Source organism: Mytilus galloprovincialis, chromosome 3 (assembly GCF_965363235.1).
Source record: "Mytilus galloprovincialis chromosome 3, xbMytGall1.hap1.1, whole genome shotgun sequence".
Classification (NCBI taxonomy): Eukaryota; Metazoa; Mollusca; class Bivalvia; order Mytilida; family Mytilidae; genus Mytilus; species Mytilus galloprovincialis.
The window spans coordinates 55,998,518-56,013,369 of NC_134840.1; the positions used below are offsets into that span (position 1 = coordinate 55,998,518).

The following is a 14,852-nucleotide window of genomic DNA, read 5'->3' on the forward strand; positions in this document are numbered from 1 at the left end:
AGTTTAACTCTACTGGTTTACGAATTATTTTATGTTAATTTGGCTAGAAACTTTTCTTTGGGTACCAGAAAAAGGGGAGATAATTTTACACCGATTGTGAAATTTCTTCAGCAAACAATGTTTTTTCATGTAAGCTCGTAATTATACACAATTATCGCAAACTCTCCCTCTTTACTCGTTTAAATATAAAACTTTCGTTTTGTATTCATGTTTTAGACTTCAAAAAGTGTTGTTAACTTATAAACTATGTGACACGAACATATGAAGAGCGCTGTGAACAGAAGAAGATGCTTTATTTCCATAAAATGGGCTCACAAGGAGCATAATATAATATCATTATAATATTATTATTTTACAAATATAATAAACAATACAGTATACATAGTTACAAACACAAATAAGAAACAACAGTTTTCATGTATTATTATATATATATATGGGAGTATACATTTGTACATAAAACCTTCGTCTCAGGCACACCTCTAGAAAGTAACAAAAAAAGAATACAGTGAGTAGGCTGAAGTTATCTAGCTGAACTTCAGGAGGCACCAAGGGACGGTGCTATATGGCATGGTGGGTGCATATTAAAATGTGTATCGGGACACTAATGATATGGAAAGATATTGTAAGAACTTAGAAGTTGCACATAACTGGTATGTCATCCACGTGCCTGGTGCAGAGGAGTCAGTACTATTTAAAGTGACACAACTGCAAGAGGCACCAAGGGACAATGCTAATTGACATGCCAAAGTGCACATATTACGAATAGGATAAAATATTACCAGTTTAATAAAAAATATCACAAACAGAAAGGTAACAGAACTATACCATGTGTCCTATACCCCACCATGCCAACCTCGTGCCTAGTGCAGAAAGCCTGATTTAAATATTTATCTTTCAAGTTATATTTTGTCTTTATCAACTAACTCACAGACAGATACATGTATTAAGATATCAAGATTCTCTACATTAAGAAGCCATATCAGTTTTGGGCTAGGAATCAAATGCATAAAGTTTGGGCATAGTGAGTTAATAGTGAAATTTAAACAATTTCTCTTATCTTGAGATGATGTGCACGAGAATAAAAAATGTCTTTCATCATCAACTTCAATTGAGGTGCACCTGAGACATATCCTGTCTTGTTGGAGAGTACCCTGATAGCGACCTTGTTCAATTCTTAGTCTGTGAGAAGAAATACGCAATCGATATTTTTCAAGACCAAAACGAGTCTTAAAAGTGCTATAGCTACAAAGCTTCCCATCAGCACAATTGTGCATTTGGTTTCTCCACTGTATTTCATAGTGCTGATACAAAAACTTTTTAATTAAAGTTTTGAATCTAAAGTTGCTTGCAAAGACTAGACTGTCAACCCCATTATTTTTTTTTTGCAAATAGTTTAATGATCCATACCAAGAGGGAATTTTTGATTCAAATAATAGCTTTGACTCTAAATATGCATCTTTTAGTAAGGGAAAGGATGAACCCAAATTTTCAAGCCTGTGCCAGTTTCTGATCATAGATTTGGTGATATCAAAATGTAAAGAAAATCTCCCAAGTTCTGAAAGAGTGGCAAGGTTAGTTGCTCTTTTCCCCACACCTAGTAATAATTTACAATATTTCATATGTAATCTTTCTGAAAGAAGTTTAGGATAGGCTTCATCAACTGAACATGACTATAAAGACTAGTCCAAATAATTATGACCAGTGTTCTCCCCAGGCCCTTAAAGGACCACGGGCCCGCGATGTATAATTTTCTACCGCGGTGGTATCGCTCTTGCCGCGATGTATAATTTTTCTCCGTGGTGCTAAAGTTTTTGGTAAAATAATCATAAATCGGTAAAGATTGAGACGACTTGTTCAACTTTCCGTGAGGTTTAAAATTTTACATGAAAATTGACCAGTTCTAACCAGTTTAATCCAGATCTGACAGGTAGATTGTTTACACCACGTGATCGATTTACCTTTTGAGGTTAACCTTGATGATTGGATTTAATCGATGTACATGTGTCTTTTGTGTTTTAATTAATGAAGAGGTCATAATTTTAATAACAGACTTGTGAGGGACAAGCAGACATTTGTTAATGAGCTCTATTACGCCAGTCTTGAGTCAAAAAGTTGCCTGTTGGAAATTAATTGTGGAGTTACTTCCCCTGATTTTGCTTATCACAAATAAATGCTCCTCAAATATAATTTCTCATTGAAAATAAAAATAAATTACAAATTGAATGCAAAATTATATTTGAATGTTACATTAAGGATAAAAACTTTCTTAGAAGATACCAACAAAAGTGTTTTGAAAATTATTTTTGAGAATCATACTTTTATTGATGCACAAACATATTATATTAAATTAGTAGATTTTTCATTTCTTCAAATATAATTCCGATCGTGCAAGGACTGTATAACAAGTCAAGGTCGTTAAACATTTCCATATATATTTTAAAATATATAACTGTGCCAGGGCTGACAAGCCTACTGCTAAAATTATATCAATTGAAATGTAATATAATCCAAAACAGGACTATAGCTAAATATGAACTAGTGGATAGATATATTCATATAAGTACTCTACATGTGGAACAAAGTATTAACTATAAAAATAATTTGTTGTTGTTTAAAAGAATCAGGTCTAAAACTATGGAAAATAGTTTTTAATCTACTGAAGGTTCTGTATCAAAATTTAATCTTGTTCAAAGTTGATTGTTATGGTGAAATCTAACATGGGGAATGTGTAGTGTAACTACAAGTATCAGGACAAAAAATGGCTTGATCAAAATATAAGAAGTGACTTTAGTTTAAAGACTAATTGTGTTTTCTTTTATTTATTCTTCAAGATATTAGAGTATACAAAAAGTTTATTGATTTACTTTTTCTACCAATAATTTTCTGACCAAAAGGCCATATAACACAGTACCACAGTTAACAAAACAAAGGCAAAAAGGTAATGACAAAAACTAACAAGAAAAAAATAAGCGACGCAACGTGACACAAAATATTGTTAAATTCATTTCGTCACGCGTTACCCTGGTGCTATCCAAAAATCCTGGGGAGAACACTGTATGACGTCTGGCAAGGCTATTTTAGCTTTTTTCTGGGACGCTTTCCTAGACTAAGACCATTAATTATTTTTTAACACATATACAAATTATGAAATTTCAAAAATCTTAAGTAATTATAATGAAAAATCATGGATGGTACCAGCAGGATTCGAACCCTCAATCTCACCAGGTCTTCAACACTCTTCCCCCTTTTCTTTTTTCGGGCTGCATACCATCCATCAGAGCAACTATCAGGTCTTGAGGTCAATATAATGCCACAACTGTTCTATTTGTGCTGGATTTTTTCATCCTGAGACATCTACTCGGAAATATCTGGCCAGTTCCACCTACAAATGTAGATACATGTATCACAGTCATCTTATGACCAGTATGTCATCCATCATGACCATATCAAACTGCCAGGCACCTACATGAATGGGGTAACAGGAATGACTGAATAACACTGTTATTATCGGAATAACACTTGTAATGACCGAATAACACTTGAACATGTTGAAATTTTAATATTAGCACATAGATGTATTGGTGACTTTTAAACATTAATTATTAAATATTAATATATTATCGATGTAATTTATAACTTAAAAAATAATTAACTGAAAGCAGATAAGTCCGTAAAGATCATTTTAAATTTAGTGTGTACATCCATTGAACATGGTGGCCATTGCGATTTCCATGGTCATCATGTTGGATGTACACACTAAATTTAAAAAGATCTTTATGAACTTATCTGCTTTCAGTAAATCATTTTTATGACCATATATTGAGTTAAAAAAAGTCGACAAACATACACATTTTATTATAGCAAGCCCTGTTGTTTTTGGTTGACAAACAGCAAACACCCTCTGTCCCAATACTCTCAATATAGTCATTAAACAACAACTCTTTTTTGAATGTTTTGGTTATGTTCATGTTTTACATTATAATTATATTTGTATCTTGCTTTAGCACCAACCCTATTATACTTTCAATAGATATAAGAAGATTAGGTATGAGTGCCAATGAGACTACTCTCCATCAAAGTAACAATTTATAAAAGTAAACCATTATAGGTCAAGGTACAGCCTTCAAGACAGAGCTTTGGCTCACACCGAACAGCAAGCTATAAAGGACCCCAAAAATTACTAGTGTAAAACCATTCAAACAGGAAAACCAAAGGTCTAATCTATATCAAAATAAAAAACGAGAAACACTTATGAACCGCAGAACACTGTTTGAGTTTTAATTTTATTCTGTACTCATAATACTTTAATTTGTGTTGCATACATTTGTGTCAATACATTTGATTAATTTTATGGGGAATACAAACCATAGCTTTGAAAGCAAAATAAATTTGATGTAGGTATCCCAGCGGCTCGAAGAACTCATCACAAGAGGGTTTCATATGAAATAAAATTTTAAAAATAAAATCCTCCCAACCACCCCATTTAAAAAAAAAATCTGGATGAAAATCTACTAATTAATTTTAGTTAGCCTTACTACACTGAGTACAGATCTAGTATGAATTTTTGGGGTGTCACTTTAACCATTCTAGAGTTCTGCTCCTTTACAAACGAAAAATTAATAAATGTGTTGTTTCTGTTCTTTAACTTTAGTTTGCCTGAACCAATGCCATTGAACTTATTCACAATGCTTCTACCACAAAATACAGATCCAGTTTGAATTTTTGGGGCGTCACTTAAATTGTTCTAGAGTTATGCCCCTTTACAAATGAATAAATTACTGAATTTTTCGTTTTCTAACTTAAATTTGCCTCAACAAATGCTATGAAACTTATACACAATGCTTATTACCACAAAATACAGAACAAGTTTGAGTTTTGGGAATATCACTTTAGAATTATTGTTCTAGAGTTATGCACCTTTACAAACGAAAAAATTGCTGAATTTTTAGTTCTCCATCTTTAGTTTGCCTCAACCAAATGCTATGATACTTATACAAAATACTTATTACCACAAAATATAGATCAAGTTTGAATTTTGGACGCGTTGGTCAATTTAAACGTTCTTGAGTTATGCCCTTTACAAATGAAAAAATGCTGGATTTTTAGTTTCACTTCTCTAACTTTAGTTTGCTTCAGCTAAATGTTATGAAAGGTATACACAATGCTTATTACCACAAAACACTGATCAAGTTTGAATTTTGGTGGCGTCAATTTTACCGTTCTACAGTTATGCCCCTTTTACAAATTGAGAAATTGCTGGATTTTTAGTTTCAGTTCTCTAACTTAAGTTTGCCTCATCTAAATGTTATAAAACCTATACACAATGCTTATTACCGTAGAACTCAGATCAACTTCAAGTTTTGGTAGTCTCACACTTACAGTTCTTGAGTTATATACATTTTTTTTGTACCTTTATAACATTATCTTTAAGTAGGGCATATGTAGGTGCATCATCTGTGTCCCATGGTCAGTCATTGGTCACATTCCTCATTTATTTTTTTCAATTTATCCTAATACCTACAATGTATATGCAGAAGATGTTTTAAGTTATTTCATTGAAATGATCAAATTATAACAGAAGATCTATGAGATCAAATTTAGAGAAATTTTAATCCAAATGTTAAGTCAATTGTTTTCCCACTGAAATCTTTGCACAGAATGGTTATTACACATGTACTTTTGAAAAGTAATCCTTGTATGATTGGAAAATATAAATCCTTCTTAAACATGAATTTTAAGTACAAGGAAGTCTTGATAAATTATAAACTTGAGATCGCAGACGACCCTAAGCTTCCACATCAATTGAAGTAGATAAGTCGTCACTTTGATCCAGATTAAAAATGAAATCAATGAATACAGTAGAGAAAAGGATTTGACTTCAAACCATCACAGTTTGATTTTGCTGTTTACCAAAATTGTGACAAATTCAATGCATGCATATTTAATGTTTATTTTCATATACTAAATTAAGTGAAATTTTCAGTCTCATTCAAAACAAAGTTATGGACATGTATTTATGATATAAGGTTATTGAAATTATTTTTCCATCTACTTCAGGTTTCTCTGGAACATGAGATCCTACTTCATCCCCGATATTTTGGTCCTAATTTATTGAATATCGTGAAACAGAAACTGTTCACAGAAGTGGAAGGAACATGTACAGGAAAGTATGCATATTTGTTTGTTTTAAAAACTTTTTATTTAAGGTTCCATAAGTTCTTACTCTTTAAAATACATTGTACATGTATAAAAATAAGAAGATGTGGTATGATTATCAATGAGACAACCCTCCTGAAGGCCTTTATGATATAGAAGTTGACAACTGTAGATCATAGTCAACTCTGTAATTACTTTTGGCAAATAATGCTCATCAGCACACGGCCTTCAACAATGAGCCAAACCCATACACAGAGTAAGCTACTTTTTAATATTATCATATTTTACCATACTTTTTAGAATTTTTCAGTTGTTTAGCTCATAAATGTTTGATTTAGATTTTGGAATCTTTAATTTTTATTTGCAAGCCTCAAGCATCACTAGTATAATCAATCAGGATCTTTTACATGGAAATATATCATTAATTAAAATCAAATATTTTGAGAAATGAATGATTTTAAGGGAAAAGGAGTTAATGTAAAGTTTTTATCAGAGTGTAGGAAGTCTTATGGTATTACAAAGACTCAAATCTACTTTGGTGGGAAAATTCAGGGTAATATTTTATTGACGATGGGTGTTTGATATGTAATAAATACTATTTCAAACAGCTTAACCTGAATGACTTTACTATTGTATCCCACAAATGATTTTGAATCCCCTGTATATATTAAGTAATATTGTAGGTATGGCTTTGTAATAGCAGTTACAACAATAGACAACATTGGAGCAGGCTTAATACAGCCCAGTAGAGGATTTGTTGTTTACCCTGTCAAATATAAAGCAATTGTATTCAGACCATTCAAAGGAGAGGTTTTAGATGCTGTAGTTACCCAAGTAAACAAGGTTAGTAAGAAATGGATAAATATAAAGCTTTTTGGATAGTGTTCAAATCATTCACAGGAGGTCTGTAAACTGTGGCCATTGATAAGGCTTTTAAAATTAATAAAGAAAATATTGATAATTTGTTGTTCAGATTACCGGAAAAAATAAGTGAAAAAAGACAAAACAAAGACTATTCTGTATGATAGGTTGAGGTTTTTTAAGTTTTCATCTTTTATACAGTAAGGCATGTTGGATTGTAGTTACATAAAAAATTTGGAAACCCACTGAAAATTAGGATACAATGGATGGGGACAAAAATTTAGCCTTGCAACTGGTCGCCAAAGAACATCAACATTCTGACCTGATCAAAGAATCTCTCAAAGTGCATAGGATATTATCAAAGGGGCCTAGATGTTCAGATTTCAACTGAACATTGTAACTTTGTTTGTTTGTTTGTTTGTTTGTTTGTATAAAAAAAGAAGATGTGGTATGATTGCCAATGAGACAACTCTCCACAAGAGACCAAAATGACACAGAAATTAACAATTATAGGTCACATGACAGCCTTCAAAAATGAGCAAAGTCCATACTGCATAGTCATGATCAGCTATAAAAGTTATGTTAAGACATGGTGATAGTATTTAAAAAAAAATATTATAATTGACATGATACAGACTTTTGATTTGTGCTATTTCATAATCATTGGGCTGCAAAATTCAGAACATAAATCAAGTATTTATGATTGTAATTATTTGACAAGGAACAATAATAGGAGATTTATAACTGTTATGCAATTTAAATCTTCTAAATGGTATAATAGAATACTACTGCAGAAAATTAAGAATGAGTTCTTATTAGTTATTGCATTGTGCATCCTGTAAAATTAATAAAATTTTGCACTTTAATTTCTGAATTTACAGACCTGTTTGCTAATCCCTAAGTTATGAAGATTGATAATGTTTGCCAAAAAAGAAAATACCCATAAATGTAAAATCTTATTAAACTACACTTGCAGTTATTTATTTAGTCAGACATATATGAATGATAAGCTGCAAGATTTAAAATTGTTTCAGGTTGGTTTGTTTACAGAAATAGGACCACTGTCATGCTTTATCTCCAGACATGTAAGTTTCTAAATAGTATTTACATAAATTGATTGATTGTTGTTTAAAGCCACTTTCTGCATTATTGTGATATTTCATTGACGTCACTTTCAACTAATGGAGGAAGCCAGAGTGCTTGGAGAGAGCCACTGACCTTCGGTAGGAAAACTGAAAATCCTGGTCAATGAGGTTTTGATTTGAGTGCACCTGCCAATTGTTCGGGATTTGAAATCACAACCTCAGTGTTAACAAACTAGTGATACATTATTTCGACTACTTAGACTACTCTGCCACTGAGGAGCCAAAATAATTGATGCTATTTGAGTAAAATGTTGAATTTATGGAGTGTATTTTACTTTTAAAAATCATGAAAATTTCATATTTGGTGAAATTAAGAAAATCCAGTTATAGAACTGAGAATGGAAACAGGAAATGTGTCAAAAAGACATTTCAGTGTGTGCAATCTTGTCCTACAAATCAGGAAAATTTATACCATCAACACAAGTAGTGGTTAAAAGTGCAGGTATCATAAACTGCAGGTAGTATATATTGATGTTTGGGAGACATTTAAAATCGCAAAACTGACTGACCAAATACCCTTTTTTCTATCAACTGATCAATAATTATAAATGCTATTTGAAAAATGTTAACAAAAATTTGATCAGCTGGAACAGAATGATTAGAAAAGTGTTATCAAAGTCTGACCTCTTTTCCACACAAGTTATTTTCGTTTCTACAGCTGTCAGTCATTTCAAATAAGCTCTATATCAATCTAAATAGAACTGATCAACAAAATTTGTTTATATAATAATGAAATAGTTTGCTCTGAAAATGTCTTGATGGAAGAAAAATGACAAGAAACAGTTTATTTTGATATTAACAATTCTTAAAACCAATATGTAAAATTATTTTTCTATATGTAATAAATATTCCTGATACCAAATCTTTTAAAACTATTACATTTAGAAGGAAAAACTAATTGTATTGATAACAATTGTATTTTAATTTTCAGTCAATTCCTGCAGACATGGAGTTTGACCCCAATTCTAACCCACCCTGTTATAAGACCAAAGATGAGGTTAGTAGATCAATTACAACATCTTACAGCTATTCTTACTTGTATTTGAATTGGTAGAAGGGTAGCAATTGATTGAAAAGACACACATGACAAATTAGTACATGCATACTGTAGAATCATTATTATCATTATTGATAGTTTTTATTCGACCGCAAAAATTTTAATATTTTGGTCGTATATTGCTATCACGTTGGCGTCGTCTTCCTGCGTCGTCGTCGTCTTCCTGCGTGGTCGTCGTCGTCTTCGTCGTCGTCCGAATACTTTTAGTTTTCGCACTCTAACTTTAGTAAAAGTAAATAGAAATCAAAGAAATTTTAACGCAAGGTGTATGACCACAAAAGGAAGGTTGGGATTGATTTTGGGAGTTTTGGTCCCAACATTTTAGGAATTAGGGGCCAAAAAGGGCCCAAATAAGCATTTTCTTGGTTTTCGCACTATAACTTTAGTTTAAGTGAATAGAAATATATGAAATTTTGACACAAGGTTTATAACCACAAAAGGACGGTTGGGATTGATTTTGGGAGTTTCGGTTCCAACAGTTTAGGAATTAGGGCCAAAAAAGGGCCCAAATAAGCATTATTCTTGGTTTTCGCACAATAACTTTAGTATAAGTAAATAGAAATTAATGAAATTTAAACACAAGGTTTATGACCACAAAAGGAAGGTTGGGATTGATTTTTGGAGTTGAGGTCACAACAGTTTATGAATTAGGGGCCAAAAAGGGGCCCAAATAAGCATTATTTTTGGTTTTTGCAGCATAACTTTAGTATAAGTAAATAGAAATCTATGAAATTTAAACACAAGATTTATGACCATAAAAGGAAGGTTGGGTTTGATTTTGGGAGTTTTGGTCCCAACAGTTTAGGAATAAGGGGCCCAAAGGGTCCAAAATTGAACTTTGTGTGATTTCATCAAAAATTGAATAATTGGGGTTCTTTGATATGCCGAATCTAACTATGTATGTAGATTCTTAATTTTTGGTCCTGTTTTCAAATTGGTCTACATTAAGGTCCAAAGGGTCCAAAATTAAACTTAGTTTGATTTTAACAAAAATTGAATCCTTGGGGTTGTTTGATATGCTGAATTTAAAAATGTACTTAGATTTTTAATTATTGGCCTAGTTTCAAGTAGGTCCAAATGGGGGTCCAAAATTAAACTTTGTTTGATTTCATCAAAAATTTAATAAATGGGTTCTTTGATATGCCAAATTTAACTGTGTATGTACATTCTTAATTTTTGGTCCAGTTTTCAAATTGGTCTACATTAAGGTCCAAAGGGTCCAAAATTAAACTAAGTTTGATTTTAACAAAAATTAAATTCTTGGGCTTATTTGATATGCTTTATCTAAACATGTACTTTGATTTTTGATTATGGGCCCAGTTTTCAAGTTGGTCCAAATCAGGATTCCATATCAAGTATTGTGCAATAGCAAGAAATTTTCAATTGCACAGTATTGCACAATAGCAAGAAATATCTAATTGCACAATATTGTGCAATAGCAATTAATTTTCAATTGGAGTTATCTTTCTTTGTATAGAATAGTAGTTGATAATATATGTTGGAAATTTGCCAGACATGACTATGATGTCATTTTCTATTTTTATTTGCCAATAACTTCATGTAAATAACTTCATTGGAAATTTGCCAATATAAAATGTTGCTGATGAAGCTTTTTTTCCTTATCTTATCTAAAATGTTTTTAGATAATGTATGTTGGACATTTGCCAGACATGACTATGATGTCATTTTCTATTTTTATTTGCCAATAACTTTATGTAAATAACTTCATTGGAAATTTGCCAATATAAAATGTTGCTGATGAAGTTTTTTTTATTGTTTTATACAATAAACAATGTATATTCACTTTTACTACCAACCAATCTTTACCATTCAGTGATAACAAGCACTTTATTTTACATTTTAATATTTTATGATGTATTTAAAAGAGTAGTTATTGTTGCAAACTTCATTAGAAATTTGAATTGATATCAGTTTTGGAAAAAGGGAAACGGGGATGTCATACCTGTCAACCTGTGACGATGAAAATGCAGGTCATGACCTGCATTGAAGAATCAAATCTCAGGTCATAACGCGTACGAACTTTTTCGAGCTAAATTTCAGTATTTATGGTACATTTTCTTATAATGTATATCAAAGATACCAAAACATCAATGCATGGTCACTTGGTTAAGTCATTTTAAATCTTATTTATTATTATTTCATTACTCTTTTTAAGATTTTTATAAACTTGTGTATCAGTCTTATGTCCTTTACTTTTTGTCATCATCTATAAAAAAATTTCAAATGTAATTTTAAAATGAGACTACTAGCCTTTAAACATACCATGTAGAGGTATTACATGTATGAACAGTCATCTCTCAATAAACTAGGAAATTAGACTATGATAAAATATAGTAATACAGTTAAAGGAAGTATAAATGTAAAAAATAATTTTCAACTTTTTTTTAAAAATTGTATAAAGGTATAAAAATAATGAAAAGTTATTTTCCAATATGTATTTGAATTTTATATTATTATGATTTAATCTTTTTCACCCATAAAACGTAAATATAAGGAATAATTTTGAATGGTGACAAATAAGAGGAAGTAACTCTTAGTTGAAATATCTTTGTAAAACAACAGGGCAATTTATTTACGACCTAAAGCTAAGGTAATTGGTGTTAATCAACAGTGTGTTTGACACCAAAGCTGTCAAGTGAAGCCATGCACTTAATGGGTCACTTAATTTGACAGTTTACATAGCTAGATGAACTGCATGTTCATGGAAGAATTACGAATTTGCCGGTATTTCAAAGGAATATTACTTATGAAAATCAATCTCAAGGCTAAGAAATACGGGTAAAATCGGGTCATTTTCGGAATTTCCAGGTCATTGAAATGACCCGGCGGGTGATCCGGGTGATTCCTCAGAATTGTGAAAATCTCGGGTCACACCCGCAGAATCCGGGTCAGTTGACAGGTATGGGATGTGAAAAAAATGGGGGGGGGGGGGGGTGTTAAATTTTTCTCATTTCAGATTTCATAAATAAAAAGAAAATTTCTTCAAACATTTTTTTGAGAGGATTAATATTCAACAGCATAGTGAATTGCTCAAAGGCAAAAAATTTTTTTTAAGTTCATTAGACCACATTCATTCTGTGTCAGAAACCTATGCTGTGTCAACTATTTAATTTTAGATTTAAATAAGTTTGAAGAAGAAATCTTTAATTGATTTGTAAAATCTTTACATTTGTTTTGTGTAAAAAAACCATGTAATGTCAAAAATTTGATCACAATCCAATTTCAGAGCTGTATCACGCTTGAATGTTTTGTCCATACTTGCCCCAACTGTTCAGGGTTCGACCTCTTCGGTCGTATAAAGCTGCGCCCTGCGGAGCACCTGGTTGATAATTTTATTATAGATAATCAACAAATTTGAAAGTTCAATGTAGCAGAATTTTCTATAGGCTTGTATGCAGATTTTGGGGGAAGTACTAAATCCAATATCCATGAAAAGTACAAATTTTCTTGAATCCATCCAAGAAAATAAATGAATCCATAGTCATGATAGTAAACTAGATAGCAAATATTTATCATTCTGATCACTGTAAAGCAAAACTGTAGTTGAATGGAATCGTATTTAATTAACTAACAAAATAAAATAGTAAACATGGTTTAAAAAGGCACATATTGGTAGTTGTTCAAATATTTTCAAGTAATTTACAGGATATATCTTGTGAGATTTCATCAAATTTACATGGTTTCCAAAATATTTATAGGTGAAAATTCATATCCAAAATACATCCCATTGATACAATAGATTAATAAGTCTATATAATTTTTTATTTCTTTATCCACAAATTTTTTTCTCTAGTGCATGTTTATGTTTTCATTCACAAGTAATGGGTTTCAAACATTGGTCTATGTTACTTTTGTGTTACTAAAATGCTTTTGGTAGAGATATGCTATCTATCTTCACTCTGTATTTTAGAAAGGGAATGTTCCATCAGACATAAATTTATTTTTGTTTATGTTTTATGTCTTTAGTGGGAAAAGTGAGATTGGGCCATGTTTTATGGGCTCCTGCAGCTTTGGCATCTGCTAGTGTCAACTATTATTTATCATATCTCAGTGCCAACAGTTTATTGTGTAATTGGTTTGCTTTGTTCACATTTCTTTCATTCATACAGATAAATTGACTTCTTTTTTTCAGGATGTTGTAATACAACAAGATGATGAAATTAGAGTAAAGATTGTAGGAACAAGAGTGGATGCTAAAGATATTGTAAGTTATCAACATTGTTAATTTGATCTTGAAAGAAGGCTTTGGTCATAAACTTTGTCAGTAAGGCCTTAAAAGAGATGGCCTTATAAGACAAACTTTTGTCATAAATATTGTCAGTAAAGACTTCAAAATCAAGCGTTGATTGTAAACTTACTCAATAAGGCCTTAAGGGACAAGTTTGAGTCATAAACTTTGTCAGTATAACCTTAAGAGCCAAGCTTTTGTTGGAAACACTGTCAGCATGGGCTTATGAGATGGCCTTTAATTGTAAACTTTGTTGGTGGCTTAAATCAACAGGCTTTAATTGAAACCATTGTAAGGTTGGCATAAGTAAAGTGCCTTTACAGCAAAATGCCTGGAGTGTGTAGGTAAAGGTACTATCTTTTGTAAGCTTGCTTGCTAGCTGAACCGTGAAATCATTATTAGGTTAGGTATACTACCCTCCTTTCTGAGAGGTCTTGTCCTACAGACAGATAGATTGGTTATCTGTCGGACTAGTCTACTCTTAAAGGAGGGAAGTATACCATGTATACCTAATTTAATGACTTCATTTGGCCATAAGAGACACACTTTAATCATTAACATTATCAGTATAGTCTCCTTCCATAACTTTGCCAGTATCTGAATTAAGAGGCAAGCTTTGATCATTTACATGGTCAGTATCACCGTAGGATACTTGGGTTTAGGCATAAGGGAATATAATTTTACAGCTATCAGTGCTCAATTTTTTTCTATCTCACTCAAATGGCTAGCAATGAAAAAACAGCCCATCATTTCATCCATAGTAAACAGACTTTTGAAAAAACATTTCTATTGCATTAGTATATTCTATGACTGGTTAGTTTAGCTGTGTTAAATTTTGCCTGATACTGGTGGTTAATATAAAATTAAGAATATATATGATTGCAAATGAGACAAAAGACCAAATGACATAGAAATTTATAGGTCACTATACTGTCTTTAACAATGAACAAAGCCCAAATTGCATGGTCAGCTATAAAAGTCCTTTGAAATGACAAATGTAAAAAAAAAAAATCAGATGTCTAGTTTTGTTCTTTGAAATAAAAGCAGCAAATATTTTATACAGGTCTTTTCTTTCAAATTTAACAACATATACCATTTAAGGAATGACTTTAATATTTTTTCTGTCTATGAAGAAATAACATAAAAAATTTGGTGCACACTGAATAACGCACGTAGCAGGTTATTTAACAGTGTGCGCCACATTTTTTATGTTATTTCGAATAGACAGAAAAAAAAATATTACAGTCATTTCATATAATTTAATTCTAAATTCCATTTTAAACCGTAGAAAACCATGAAAAAATGTTGATGACGTCACGGTCATATGACTAAATTATGTCTTATGGGCTGATAACAAAATAAGTTATTAACGTAAGCCAAT

General features: G+C 31.5%; 1 protein-coding gene across 1 annotated transcript in view; it reads left to right on the top strand.

Annotated features, from left to right (window-relative positions):
* Window positions 1–27: 27 nt before the first annotated feature.
* Window positions 28–14,852, top strand: part of LOC143068384 (DNA-directed RNA polymerase II subunit RPB7) — a 30,841-nt gene continuing 16,016 nt past the window's right edge. Inside the window, exons 1-6 of the mRNA XM_076242391.1 lie at window positions 28–129; window positions 6,061–6,170; window positions 6,843–7,002; window positions 8,055–8,105; window positions 9,097–9,162; window positions 13,376–13,447. Of these exons, the coding sequence (XP_076098506.1) occupies window positions 118–129; window positions 6,061–6,170; window positions 6,843–7,002; window positions 8,055–8,105; window positions 9,097–9,162; window positions 13,376–13,447 (471 nt within the window). The 5' untranslated portion in view covers window positions 28–117. The remainder of the gene's footprint in view (window positions 130–6,060; window positions 6,171–6,842; window positions 7,003–8,054; window positions 8,106–9,096; window positions 9,163–13,375; window positions 13,448–14,852) is intronic.